Source organism: Macaca fascicularis, chromosome 3, assembly GCF_037993035.2.
Source record: "Macaca fascicularis isolate 582-1 chromosome 3, T2T-MFA8v1.1".
Taxonomy (NCBI): Eukaryota; Metazoa; Chordata; class Mammalia; order Primates; family Cercopithecidae; genus Macaca; species Macaca fascicularis.
Genome location: NC_088377.1, coordinates 49,163,883 through 49,177,630, shown reverse-complemented (window position 1 = coordinate 49,177,630; position 13,748 = coordinate 49,163,883). Strand labels below are relative to the sequence as shown.

The 13,748-nt window shown below is 61.4% G+C and overlaps 3 protein-coding genes across 8 annotated transcripts; all 3 read left to right on the top strand.

Moving 5' to 3' along the window:
• Positions 1-207: 207 nt before the first annotated feature.
• LRCH4 (leucine rich repeats and calponin homology domain containing 4) lies at positions 208-11,735 on the top strand. 6 transcript variants are annotated; one of them, XR_012432268.1, is made up of 18 exons: positions 208-456; positions 3,919-4,063; positions 4,211-4,337; positions 4,497-4,602; positions 7,007-7,143; positions 7,282-7,394; positions 7,532-7,631; positions 7,878-7,968; positions 8,044-8,120; positions 8,203-8,287; positions 8,395-8,511; positions 8,630-8,698; positions 8,776-8,879; positions 9,004-9,087; positions 9,452-9,537; positions 9,767-9,904; positions 9,993-10,070; positions 11,412-11,735. XR_012432268.1 is itself a non-coding variant. In XM_005595511.5 (18 exons), exons 1-18 carry the CDS (start codon positions 237-239, stop codon positions 10,665-10,667), a joined length of 2,052 nt encoding a protein of 683 aa, XP_005595568.1. In that variant the 5' UTR covers positions 208-236; the 3' UTR covers positions 10,668-11,116. The 6 variants fall into 6 exon arrangements, 1 of the variants encoding a protein (XP_005595568.1); XM_005595511.5 differs by lacking the exon at positions 11,412-11,735 and adding an exon at positions 10,470-11,116 and having other exon boundaries at positions 8,226-8,287; XR_012432267.1 differs by lacking the exon at positions 8,776-8,879 and having other exon boundaries at positions 8,226-8,287.
• Positions 11,018-11,735, top strand: LOC107128668 (uncharacterized). Its single transcript, XM_015444637.4, is given in 3 exon segments — positions 11,018-11,243; positions 11,246-11,531; positions 11,533-11,735. Coding segments are annotated over 3 exon segments (501 nt in total). The 5' UTR covers positions 11,018-11,212; the 3' UTR covers positions 11,717-11,735.
• Positions 11,736-11,884: 149 nt separating this feature from the next.
• SAP25 (Sin3A associated protein 25) lies at positions 11,885-13,551 on the top strand. The gene is made up of 6 exons (XM_005595514.4): positions 11,885-12,169; positions 12,366-12,469; positions 12,552-12,658; positions 12,751-12,904; positions 13,013-13,110; positions 13,193-13,551. Exons 1-6 carry the CDS (start codon positions 12,024-12,026, stop codon positions 13,490-13,492), a joined length of 909 nt encoding a protein of 302 aa, XP_005595571.3. The 5' UTR covers positions 11,885-12,023; the 3' UTR covers positions 13,493-13,551.
• Positions 13,552-13,748: the final 197 nt, after the last annotated feature.

Below are 13,748 nucleotides of genomic sequence, written 5' to 3'. Positions count from 1 at the left end.
CGAGCGCTCTATCCTCATTCCCCTCCCTTCTCTCGTCAGACTCCAGCGCCGGAGCTCCACCCCACTGGCGGGTTCTGATTGGTCGCTTCTGACGCGTCTCGGGGCCACGATTGGTCCGTCGGGTCCCGGACACAGCTCCCGCCCCCTTGAGGCAACTACGGCGGCTCCAAGGAGGGGGAGGGGGAAGGAGGGACTGCGGGTCCCGTCAGTCAGGCAGCGGGAGCCGCCGGGAGCGGATGGCGGCGGCCGTAGCGGCTCCACTCGCCGCTAGGGGTGAGGAGGCGGCAGCCACAACCTCCGTGCCCGGGTCTCCGGGTCTGCCAGGGAGCCGCAGTGCAGAGCGTGCCCTAGAGGAGGCCGTGGCCACCGGGACCCTGAACCTGTCTAACCGGCGCTTGAAGCACTTCCCCCGGGGCGCGGCCCGTAGCTACGACCTGTCAGACATCACCCAGGCTGGTGAGTGTAGCCGGGCCCTGGGCCCGACCGGGACCCTCATTTGCATAGCCCCACCTCGGGCCCCGCCCAATCCGGGGGTCGGGCCCGCCCTTTCACCTGGCGGCCAGGGTTGCTGCCCCTCCTGATTGCCGTAAACCTGCAGCCACCCCGTCCCATCTTTGAGAAAGCCCTGGACAATGAACGTGCTTCTCGTTTGCACAGAACGCCCAGCGCCTCCGAGCGTTGAGAGAGATTCCTCCTTTCTCTTTATTTGCATAGCTGCGCACCTGTAGGATGGTCCCGCCCCTCACCTGGTTGTCTCATTTACATGACCTCTTAACCTCAGCTCCAATCGGTCTATGAAGCAGTCCCCACGAGCTCCTCTAATAACTGCTTTCTCTCCCATCTCTTCGTCTACACCTCTTAATCCCCTTCCCACCGAGATCCGAGCCCCAGGCACCCCCTTCCCGTGACTGGTCCCTACGCCCAAGGTTTCTGCTTTCTGTGCCGCAACCCCGCCCCCTGTAGTCCTGGCCCTCTCCACTGTCCACGCAGCCTATGGGAAAGCCTATGGGAAAGAAGCAAATCTCTACCTCCCCTCACTCTTTTCTCCCTGAGCTCTTCCGCCTATTATCCCCAACCCCCTTATCTGAGACTCCTCCTCCTTCTTCCTAAGCCTGTGAGGTCACTGTGGAGCCTGTGACCTCATAGGGATCCTAGAATTCCCATTTCAGTTTCTGCTTTTTTCCGGGGAGGGACTTGAGGCCGTGGCTGGAGGGAAGGAAATCTTATCTCCTAGCTGGGAGTGCTGGCCAGCTAGAGACTGTCCCAAGCCTCAACCCTCAGGATCTGTCCAACCATGCACCCTCTACCCTGGTGTCTGTGGACGGTAGGGGGTGGGGGACCTAACTGTGACAGGTGAGTCAGGCCTCAGCTACTCAGGAGGCAGCCTATGACCTTGGGCCGGCAGCTGGGGGTGGGGATCAGGATCAGGGAGGACTGCATTCCCGAAGCCTCACCCCAGCCCAGGCCTCCTCCTCTCATGGGCAAGGTGGGGGACCGGAGCTGCAGGAAAGTGCGTATTTCTCCCTAAGCAGGTGCCCGCTCGCTTGGGAACACTCAGGCCAGCACTGGCACACGCTCTCTCCCCTCTTCTGGGGAGAACCAGTCGAAACCTCCCCACTGATCTCGCCTGCTCTGCAACTCGTGAGATCAGGAATGATGAGTGAGCTCCAGGAGCCATTCCTGCCCCTTACAGCCCGATTCCCTCCCACCCCCACCTAACCCCACGCTCCAGATTGACCTCAGCAGCTGTGTGACACTCACTGTCTGTTCCCTTCCCCTCCCCCTTGGTTGTTTTTTGACAAAGACCAAATGTTATTCTTTACTTCCTTAGGCTGCCTCTGCCTGTGTGGACTCTTGGGGAAAACTACCCGGAGCTCCCGGCTCCTCCCAGCTCCCAACCCCTGCCCCCTCCTCCCCCAGCATTCCGGCTCAGGGTGCAGCCATGCTCCTGTGAGCTTGGGGGGGAAAATCCCGGTTTCCTGAGAACCCTCCTCTGCCCCACTCTCCACACAGGAATCCTCAGTCCTTCCAGGGCCCAGGTTCTAGGCCAAGTGGGGTCCCTCTTGTCCAGAACTCTCTCCTCTGTACCCTCTCCCCAAGCAGGGTGCTTACAGGCTGGGGCAGAAAGGGGAAGTGACAAAAACATAAGAGTTGCCCATACCCTGCCCTCCATCTCTCCTCGCCCTCCAAGCAGACGAAAAGCATCAGTGCCTTGCTGCCCGGACTGCCTTGAGCCTTTCCCTCTCGTCTCCCATCTCTTTCTGAGTGTCTTACTTGTGTGGTCCCTATGTCTTGGGTCCCTGATCTCCCTTGGACTAGGCTCCCTGGGGTGATAGTAGGAAGAATCCTGAGGTGGCGGGGAGGGGCCGTCTTGCAAAAGAGAAGTGCAGCTCATTCTCTCCCAGACCACATCCTGTGCCCCCTGTGCCCTGCCTCCTGCCTGAACTCCCTTCCGCTCCTAGCTTTTGTCCCTGCCACCGCCTACCCCATCAGAACTCTGAGAACTCAGTCTCCACCCCCTTCGTCCACATGCACACACACAAACACATTTGCCGACAGAGAAAGCGGGCAGGTGGAGGCGAGGCTGGGAGAGGCAGATGCCGTCCCCCACCCTCTCCAGAACGGTTATCTCCCAGGACAGGGCTTCTGTCTGTGTACCAGGGCTGGGCAGAGAGGAAGAGAGAGGGGTCCCGGGGCATCAAGCTGTCATCCACCATGGTAAACACGGGGCCTACGAGGGACAGAACCTGACTTATTATTTCTACTTCATTTCCTGTCACAAGACTCATTTCCTTGGGGGATATACCCTGCTTCTCCTCTGCTCTGCTTGCTTTTGCTGACCTGCCTCTCCCTGAGAAGGGCCCTCGGAGAAGCTCACCAGGTCTGTGGCCTGGGACTCCCCTTTGCGGGCCCTGGGCCCCTCCCAGGACAGGCTGGGCTGAGGAAACAGAAAGGCAGGCTTCTCCAGGTCTAAGCCGTTAGTGGCTCCATGCTAGAGGGAATCCCAAGGCTGCCAGCCTCCGCATAGCAAGGCGGTGCTCCAGATAAGAGGGCAAGAGTAGACCCCAGCCCCCTCCCACACTCTCCACCCTCGCCATGCCTGAGATGCTCACACAGTTGCCGATCTCTTGAAGTCTGTGTCAGTAAGAGAGGAAGCAGAACGGGGCTGCTAGGGCTGGCAGAAGGTAGTAAGGATGCCTGCCCCGGGCCAGGGAAGCCCAGATGGGAGGGACCTGGGAACTCCAGCTCCCATCTCCAACCAGGGCTTCTTGCCCTTCCCTCCCAGCCCTTGGGAATTCGGTAACTTTGTAGTTCTTTGGACCTGGCTTGTTGGTCCTTGGGGCTGGCAAAAATCTCGTTCGGTGTCGGGGACTTAATCTCTAGAACTGAGATAGAGTGACCTGTGGTTTCTCCCCTGTTGAAAACACAGTGGAGTAGGGAAGAAGGGCCCCGAGGAGGAATGGGCTCTCCCTGCAGGTTGCCCCAGGGGTTTCCCATATTTCCTCCGGGAGCCCCCCAGCCCCTCACTTTACTGTTTTCCCATGATCACCGACCCCGCCTCTGACCTTCTGTTCACCTCACCTGGCATCTCCGAACAGGAACCGCAGGAGTTAGAGACTCCAGCTGCTCTCCAGAATAGCCCTCCATTGACATTGCAGCGTTCCCCAACCCCCAAGTCTGAGGCTTCTCCAGCCCAGTGACGCGAAGGCCTTTGCCTTCCCTTTACCATTCTGGTCACGCCTGGAATGTGCTCCCATTGGCAGAAGGCTTTGTTATCTCTCCCGGGAGGCCACACTGATGGCCTTGAATCTTTAGGTGTGGACGTTAGGGAGTGGGCAGCCGGCTATAGAGGGGACTCAAGGTTCTGTCCGGGGCTGGGCCTTTCCACAACTCTCCCCTGACACCTGCTTTCCCTAGACCTGTCCCGGAACCGGTTTCCCGAGGTGCCCGAGGCGGCGTGCCAGCTGGTGTCCCTGGAGGGCCTGAGCCTCTACCACAATTGCCTGAGATGCCTGAACCCAGCCTTGGGGAATCTCACAGCCCTCACCTACCTCAACCTCAGGTAGGGAGGCCGAGCCAGGGTCGTGTGGGAGCGTGTCCTTCTCAGTTTCAAGTACTACTGAGTAACCCTCGCGGTGACCCTGAGAGGATGGCAGTGCTGGGATGCCATGCCTGGGGAGCCAGCCCGCTGCCTTTCTCCCTTCCACAGCCGAAACCAGCTGTCATTGCTGCCACCCTACATCTGCCAGCTGCCCCTGAGGGTCCTCATCGTCAGCAACAACAAGCTGGGAGCCCTGCCCCCTGATATCGGCACCCTGGGAAGCCTGCGACAGCTTGTGAGGATGGGGACAGGGCCAGGAAAGGGACCCCTGAGCCAGGCAGCAGGGACCTTCTAGGGGGAGGTTGAGGAGGGCCTGGAGCAAAGACAGAGACAGGAGGGTGGGTTCTGCTGGGCCTGGTCTCATGGCCCCTTCCCACTGCCTTCCTGATACCAGGACGTGAGCAGCAACGAGCTCCAGTCCCTGCCTGTGGAGCTGTGTGGCCTCTCTTCCCTGCGGGACCTCAATGTCCGGAGGAACCAGCTCAGTACACTGCCCGAAGGTGAGGAGAACGAAGAACTGGAGAGGAGGTATTTGTGTGTGCGTCCCAGTCGGCTCAGGCTGCAGTAACGAAAACACTGCAGACCGGGTGGCTTATACATGGCATTCATTTCTCACAGTTCTGGAAGTTGAAGTTCAGGATCTGGGTGCTTCCACGGTCAGCTTCTGGCAGGGCGCTTTTCCTGGCTGCAGACTGCCGGCTCCTCGTGGTACTCCCCGATGGCGGAGAGTAGAGACAGCCTTCTGGGGCCTCTGATAAAGGAGCACAAATCTCACTGATGAGAGCTCCACTCATGATCACAATTCCTTCCCTAAGGCCTCGCTTCCTAATCCCATCACTTTGGGGGTTAGGATTTCAGCAGAGGACTTTTTGGGGGACACATTCAGGCCGTAACAGTGTATGTGCTTTGAAAAAGTTACAGGCCAGGAATCTTCAGAGGAGAATTACACTTTCATTGCCCAGGCTTTTGCAGTATATAAAACAAACTATAAACAATCTGATTTGATCTTGACCTAGCCACCCTCTGAGGCTGGCAGGGCGCAGATGAGCAGCTCTGTTAGAAATGTGGACACAGGCACAGAAGGGGAGCTGGTGGGTGCACAGAAGGGGAGCTCAGGTAGACTGGCAAGGTCAGAAGGGGCCTTCAAGGTCACCCAGCAGCCCTGCTCACCCCAGCAGGGGCTCTCAAACACCTGAGTCAGGGGATGCTCTGCCACTCTGCCCGGAGATGCTAGGGCCAGTGCCAGGGCCCAAGGGGCCGATTTAATGAGCTCGCTATGATGCCACTCCAAAGCAGGCATGCCTTTTCAGGAGGCAGCAGCATATGTTTGTGTCTGTGTGTGTTGTGTGTGTTGTTTATGTTTTGTGTGTGTCTGTGTTTGTGCGTGTGTTGTGTGTATGTTGTGTGTGTTTATGTCTGTTGTGTGTGTTGTGTGTTATGTCTTTGTGCGTGTGTGTTTGTGTCTGTGTTGTGCGTGTGTCTGTTGTTTGTGTCTGTGTTGTTTGTGTCTGTGTGTGTTTGTCTCTGTGTATGTGTGTGTGTTGTGTGTGTTTATGTCTGTGTTGTGTCTGTATGTGTGTGGTGTGTGTGTGTGTGTAGGATTCCTGTGTTTTAGGTTGGGACCAGGTAGATGCGGGTGATGTGACTAAGATCTGGGGCCATCTCTTAGGGATTTAATGGCTTCATGAGGAGAGACAAACAGTCATAGGGAAGTTACATGGGCAGGTTCCCCTGACGGGGGCTAGAGGGAGGTGGCACTGGACTCTGCTTGGGGGGCCTGGGGAAAACTTCACCAGAGGTGCAGGTGCAGTGGGAGCCGGCCATTGAAGGAGAATTCCCCACCCTTCTGCATCCCGGCAGAGAACCCAGCATGTGCAAAGCATGGGGTTAGGAAGGCGAGCCCCGTGTGGCAGGAAGGCCTGTGCCATGCTCGAGTGTGAACTTGGTTTTGAAGAACAAGGAGGGAGTGAGGTGGTCATCCACTTTCCCTGTCTCCCCACTCCTTGACCCTTTCTGCACCTGCCCTCTTCCTTCCCAGTCAAAAGGGGTAGGAAGGGCTCCCTCTGGGCCATAAAAAGAAATCCCAGCAAGATGCCCCGGGGACAGAGGCAAAAGCAATGAGTTCCATGAATCTGGGATGTCTGGAAAGCTCCACCGAGGTGGTGACGCTTGAGCTGAACCTTGAAAGATGCGTGGATGGGGAAAATGGAGTTCTCCCAACTGAGCAAATAGCACCTGGGAAGGCTCAGAAGCCAAGGGCCCGGAGGGGTGGGCAGTGAGGTGGGAAACGTGCGTGGAGCCAGGTCATGGAAGCCTTGCTCGTGCTGGGTTAGGGAGCTATGGTTTTTATTCTGTGCCTAGGGCCACCATGAATCCAGACCGTGCCTTTTTAAGATGAGCAAAAGGCATCTTTCCCTGTGGGCAGGCAGCGCTTCACGCAGGGTGCAGTGCTGGGCCCATGCTGGGGAGAGGGGACTCCCGGGCAGGCACAACCGGCTCAACATCGATAGCCCTGGCTGCATGTCACGGGAGGTGTTTGAGCAGGGTTTGTGTCTTGTGCTGATCATTTGAAAATGGAGGGTGGGTTTGAGTGTGGAGTGGGCAGGCGAGGAGACGAGGAGGGACAGACAGGGCTGGGCAGGACCTGACGTCCGGATGAGCCTTCCTAGGGAGGCTAAGCCAATGTCCGGATGCGCCCTCTCAGGGAAGCTTGCTTAGACTATGGACCAGAATCGTGTGGAAAGAGGAGCAGGGAGGTTGTTCCGGGGAATGACTTGAACCACCCAGGGGAGAGGCTGTGCTAGGCCCAGGGTGACTGGCCAGCCGGAGCCAAGGGGAAGGGAGTGAGCGTGAGGCCCCAGGCCTGAGCACGCTCCTGACTTTTCCCTTGCCCACCCGCTCCAGAGCTGGGGGACCTCCCTCTGGTCCGCCTGGATTTCTCCTGTAACCGCGTCTCCCGCATCCCGGTCTCCTTCTGCCGCCTCAGGCACCTGCAGGTCATTCTGCTGGACAGCAACCCCCTGCAGAGCCCGCCTGCCCAGGTGAGGCGAGGGCCCAGGGGGCCACAGGGACAGGGGTGTGGCTGGGCAGGAGTGGGGTTGGTCCTCTTGGGCAGCCGAGCAGGATCCGGGGAGCTGCCTTCCCTGCCAGCTCCCCAGCGTGTGCTGCCCCGCACACAGGTCTGCCTGAAGGGGAAACTTCACATCTTCAAGTACTTGTCCACAGAAGCTGGGCAGCGTGGGTCAGCCCTGGGGGACCTGGCCCCTTCTCGGCCCCCGAGTTTCAGTCCCTGGTAAGTCCTAGGTGGGGAGCAAGGAAGCCCTGGGATACTGAATGCCCCTTCTTGGCCCCAGGTACCCCCTGCTTTCTGGGAGGATTAGGGGCTGCTGTCCAGCATCAGGCTGACCAGATCTCCCTGGCTGGCCCCAGCCCTGCAGAGGATCTGTTTCCGGGACATCGGTATGATGGCGGGCTGGACTCAGGCTTCCACAGCGTTGATAGTGGCAGCAAGAGGTGGTCTGGAAATGAGGTAAGGGCGTCCTGTCCATGGGAAATTGGGGGTGTGAGCCCTGGGAGAGGACCTCTGAACTGGGGACCTCCAAATTGCAGGGTACCAGGCAGAGGCTGGAGCTGTCCTCTTCCTTCCCTCTGCCCAGCATCCCAGGGAGGGGCTGGCTCAGCAAAGACCCTGAGCTTAGTCCCACACAGGACCCCCCAGGCCCCAAGCCCCCATGTGCAGAGAGGCCATCTCCCATCTCAGCCTCTGCCTTTACAGTCAACAGATGAATTTTCAGAGCTGTCATTCCGGATCTCAGAGCTGGCCCGGGAGCCCCGGGGACCCAGAGAACGCCGGGAGGACAGCTCAGGTGAGTAGCAGGGCTGGCTGGGAGCTGGGCTGGACCAGGGTCCCCACTCACTTGCTGACATGCTGGCCTCCCCAGCGGACGGAGACCCTGAGCAGATTGACTTCATCGACAGCCACGTCCCGGGGGAGGATGAAGAGCGAGGCACTGTGGAGGTGAGAGCCCAGCTGTGCCTCTCCCAAGGGAGGGGAGCTAGAGCAGGGGACAGGGCAGGCGTGGGCACAGGCCTGCTCTCAGCTGCTCTGCTGTTTTCTCCTTAGGAGCAGCGACCACCTGAATTAAGCCCCGGGGCAGGGGACAGGGAGAGGGCACCAAGCAGCAGGTATCCCAAGCCCTGAAACCGACGCCACTGCCTGATCCTCCCACCCCCCAGCCCCCTCCTTCCCTGACGCCAGGGTCTGCCCCTCTCACCCTGTCTTGGTCCCTCAGGCGGGAGGAGCCGGCAGGGGAGGAGCGGCGGCGCCCGGACACCTTGCAGCTGTGGCAGGAGCGGGAACGGCGGCAGCAGCAGCAGAGTGGGGCATGGGGGCCCCCCAGGAAGGATAGGTGGGACCCAGGGCCGCCCGGGGCTGTTGCCAGACACTGAGCCCTGGAAATGGGGCCACCGAGCCCCACTAAGACGTTCTGCCTCGGGGCTAGCTGACCCCACCTCTCCTTGTTCCAGCCTCTTAAAGTCAGGGCTCAGGTCTGCTGTGGGAGGAGCCACCGCCATGTCCACTCAAGCCACGCACAAGTAGGTTTCCTGCCAGCATCCGGTCCCCACTCCTCTTCCCATGACCATCCCTCTAACTCCCTTCTGTCTCTCCTCAGTGGCCCGCCTAAGTCCAGTGCCTCCCAAGCGGGAGCTACAGTGGGGCAGGGAGCCCCTGCCCCTGCCCCCGCCTCCCAAGAGCCCCTTCCCATAGCTGGACCAGGTGGGACAGGGACTTTGGGAGGAGGATGGGGCCTGTGTTGGTGAGGGCTGGTTGGGAGAGAGGGACACAGAGGGGATGCCTGTCTCACCTGTCCCTGTTGCTGTGTCCCTGGTTCTGGCCCCAGCAACAGCACCTGCTCCGAGGCCACTTGGCTCCATTCAGAGACCAAACAGCTTCCTCTTCCGTTCCTCCTCTCAGAGTGGCTCAGGTGGGTGTCCCGCCCTCCCCAGTGCTGACCCAGTGCTTGCCAGCAGCAACTGCTACATCACCCTTCTGCCCTGGGAGCCCTCTGGGTCTGTTGTACCTTTGTGTTGAAAATTCCAAAAATAAGCTGGGTGTGGTGGCTCACACCTGTAATTGCAGCACTTTAGGAGGCCAAGGTGGGAGGATCGCTTGAGCCCAGGAATTCAGGACCAGCCTGGGCAACATAGCGAGACCCCATCTCCATGTAAAAGAAAAAGAAAATCCCACAAGCAGAGAGGCAGGAGGTGTGGGTGCCAGGCCACTGGGACCCAGCTACAGAGTCAGTGGTGAGCAGTGGGGGCAGCCCCATGCCCCGCTTTTTCTCCTAGGCCCTTCCTCACCAGACTCTGTCCTGAGACCTCGGCGGTCCCCCCAGATTCCAGATGAGAAGGACTTAATGACTCAGCTGCGCCAGGTGAGCAGAGCTGGGAGCTGTGTGGGCAGGGACCTGGGCCGGGCACCTCCTTGTGTTGCTGTCCTTGGGACCAGCCTCCCTCCACATCCTCTGTGCCCACTCTGGCACCTCCCCTGAGGACAGAAGGGGACAGGCACAAGTTCCCTGCTGGCCCTGAGCCCCCCACTCTCCCTGCCTCCCAGATACCTCTCCTTCCCTGACCCCTGCTCTATGCGGTCTACACTCCCAGGTCCTTGAGTCCCGGCTGCAGCGGCCCCTGCCCGAGGACCTGGCCGAGGCTCTGGCCAGCGGGGTCATCCTGTGCCAACTGGCCAACCAGCTACGGCCGCGCTCCGTGCCCTTCATCCATGTGCCCTCTCCTGCTGTGGTCAGTTGGGGCCGGGGAAGAGGTGGGGGATGGGCTGGGGCACCTGTGGCCTCTCCCTTACCACATTTTCTTCCTTCACCCACCCCAGCCAAAACTCAGTGCCCTCAAGGCTCGGAAGAATGTGGAGAGTTTCCTAGAAGCCTGTCGAAAAATGGGAGTGCCTGAGGTATGGGGGCTGCTTTCTAAAGAGTGGTGGCATGCCGGGCTCAGCCAGCGTGTGGCATGGATGGCGGGCTTCCATTCGCAGCGGGTGTCTGCTCTCAGATGGAGGCACAGGCTGCCCCTGCCCTGCCCGGCATGCCCCCTGCCCTGCATGTCACCTGTCCTACACGTCCCCTGCCCTGCAGGCCCCATCTTGTCTTGCATGTCACCTGCTTTGCACGCCCCCTGCCCTGCATGTTGCCTGTCCTGCACTCCCGCTGCCCTGCACTCCCCCTGCCCGGCACGTCGGCATGTGGGCGTGGTTCTGGCCCCAGCACGTGAGGGCAGGGGTGGGAGGGACTGTCCTGCTGCTGCTGCTGATATCTGTCCCTTGTCCTTGTCCATCTGCTCTCCTCTCCCCCAGGCTGACCTGTGCTCGCCCTCGGATCTCCTCCAGGGCACTGCCCAGGGGCTGCGGACCGTGCTGGAGGCCGTGAAGCGGGTGGGGGGCAAGGCCCTACCGCCCCTCTGGCCCCCCTCTGGTCTGGGCGGCTTCGTCATCTTCTACGTGGTCCTCATGCTGCTGCTCTATGTCTCCTACACTCGGCTCCTGGGTTCCTAGGACCCGAAATCAGCCCTCCCTTACCCCTTTCCCTCCCCCCTTCTATTTATAAGGCCCCTGCTCCACCCGACCCCACCTGCGGTGCCTTCAGCCCCGACCAAAGACACTAGTGCACCCCCTTCACAGACACTGACCTCAGAGGCCCCACTCTGGTGCCCCCAGACCCTGGGCCCCCAGCCTCTGGCCTCCCTCCGGTAGCCCCATGAGTCCCCACCTCTCAGTGCTGACGGTGCCTTCATGTCCCCGCCGGCCCTGCCCCTGCCCTCTGTGCCCCGTGAGGGGTGGCAGGAGCTAGAGTCTCCCCCTTCCTCCTGTGCCCTCCCCTTCCCCCGCAACGGCTGCTATGCGGGGGCTAAATTATCTCTATTTTGTAGAGAGGATCTATATTTGTAGGGGTGTGGGGCCCAGGCCGGGTCCCTGTCTCTGTGTATAAACTGTACAGACCGTGACCGCCTTGCCTGTGTGTGTGTAAGTGTGCGCGCGTCTGCTCCGCGTGGCGGTGGCTGTGGCCATGGCTCTGTGCCCACCAGCATCGCCCTTCTGAGATGCCAGCCTCTCATGCTCCCGGAGCCTCCGCCTCCCCCCGTGTCATCTCCCTTCTGTTATTGCTGACAGCTTTCTTGCGTCTCATTTGTCACCGAGCCCTGAGCGCATGGTGATGCTCAGGTCTGCCCCCGACCCCCTGCCACAGGCCGGAAGCCACGGGGGGCCCCCTGGGGAAGCTAACCCGGCCCCTTCCCCCAGGAGTCACTGTGCCAGCCCCACCACATCCTGGAAGAGGAGGGGGCCCCGGGAAGGGGCCTCCCCTACATCGCTGCTGTCGTCCACGCCCTGCTGGACCGGCCTTAGGGGTGAAGGTGGGGGCAGGGCCCACCCCGCCTGGGACCCTGGGAGCAGAAGACGCGCCTGGGCTCCACGCTCTGAGACAAGCACTCGGTGAGGGCGGCCTGGGCCTGGGCCCCCTTGGCCTGCGGGCCTGGCTGCCTCTGGGACCGAGGGTCTGGGTGGAAAGACCACGGGTGTCGCAGATGTCGCGTCAGCTGCAATAAACAGAAGCCAGAAGCCCTCTGGGTGGCCCTCAGGTGTAACTGTGTCTGAGAGCACGCGCGTAGCGGGATTGTGGGGGGGGCCTCTGTATCCGGAATTCACCGCCCGGTCGCCAGGGGGCGCCCGCGGGAGCCCGGCGGGGGCACGCGCCACGTGGCCGGGAGACGCACAGGGCGCCGGCGTCGCCGCGAGGCCTCTAGGGTGGGTTCGCCAGGAGGGCTGGTGCGCGCCGCGCGGTAGAGGGAGGCTGAGCGGGCCGGGCCGGGCGGCGGGGACACTGCGGTGCAGCCCTGCGCTCTGGAACGTGGAATGTTGCCCTGGTCGCCGCCACGGTGGGGCGCGGGCCCGGAGGAGGCGCCCGAGGGACTAGGCCTTGTGGCGGGCAAGGACCAGGGCGAGCCCTGGAGCTCCGGAGCGGACGCCCCCAGGGATCTGGGGACATCCCCATGGGACAGGTGAGGGGCTCGGCCGGAGCCGCGGGGGGACAACGACTGGGGACCTCCATGCCTTCACCACGCCCTCTGCGGAGGTTTCTCCATTGTCCTTGCCGGAGTTTGGGTCCCTCGGCCTCCCTTGCACCAGGCACCCTTGGGCTCCAGGGGAAGGTGCGTGGGGGCGGTGTAACTGCAGCCTCAGTCGCTACCCCTCCAGCCCACGGCCCCCATCCCGTAGCCCTTCCTGGACCCGGAGTGAGCAGCTGCCGCTGCCCCACCGCCTGCCAGGCCCAGCCACTGAGCAGCCCCCCGGAGCCCCAGGTAGGACGGGTCCTGCTGCCTCTACTACCGCCAAGAGCCTCTCTGACTCTGAGCCTGTTTTAATCCCCAAGTGTCCCCCCAGCTCCCCGTTCCCCCCAGGTGGCCTGGGAGGTGGACCCCTCAAGGATGACTCCACTAGCGCCCTGGGACCCCAAGTACGAAGCGAAAGCGGGCCGTCAGCCGGTGTGGGTGAGTTGAGGGCAAACCTGTGGGGCTGGCTGGGGTGTTCAGGGAGCTGCGGGGTGGCCTGAGGCTCCAGTGGTCTGTCCTCCTCACCCTAGGGGGCCAACTGTAGCTCAGGAGCCTCGTTCTCAGGCCGGACGCTGTGTCACCCCTCGTTCTGGCCGCTGTATGAGGCAGCCTCGGGCAGGGGTCTCAGGCCCGTGGCCCCTGCCACAGGGCATTGGAATGGACAGCAGGCGCACCCAGATGCAGGTACCTCCCTTGGTCCTCTGGGGGTGCAAGGCTGCCCCAACTCCTCCCGGAACCAGTGCCCAGGGGTGGGAGCCCACAGCCTGCCACCCCAGTGGTGTTTCCTTCTAGGGTTCCCGGTGATGTGCTGTGAAGATGTCTTCCTCTCGGACCCTCTGCTGCCCCAGGGGCAGCGTGTCCCCCTGTACCTGTCCAAGGCCCCCCAGCAGGTGAGAGCTCTTCCCCCTCCCTGGCCTTACCCCAGCCTCCAGGTGTGCCTGGCAGGAAACACATCCCATTCTCTCTCCTCAGGTGATGGGCTCCCTGAAACTGCTGCCGCCGCCCCCCATTATGTCTGCCTGGGTCCTCCCCCGCCTGTCACCCTCCCGGAGCCCCTCCACCGCCTGGCTCAGTGGGCCGGAGCTGATCGCTCTCACTGGCCTACTGCAGATGAGCCAGGGGGAACCCAGGCCCAGCTCCTCCGTGGCTGCCACGCCCCCTGCTGGCCCCCCAGACCCTACCTCTGACCCACCAAGCCCCTGTGGTAGCCCCAGCAGTTCTCAGGGTGCTGACCCCTCTCTCCCACAGACCCCAGACACCCATTGTCCATAGCCTTCTCGGGGCAGAATGGGCTGGTTGTGTTGACAATAAAGCAGTGTTGGTTTGCAAAACAGGCTCCGTGTGGCTGGGAGCAGAGTAGGGCATAGAGGCAGGAATGGGGTCTCTTTCTGTCCCACTACAGATCACCCCCTGCTGTGTTAGGCGGAGGACGGGGGTATCCATGACCTAAGGCGTTTCTGGGCTGACCAGACAGAGCCCCTTTAATGAGTGAGTGGGTGGTCTGCATGGCAGTGCAGAGCTGAATTTA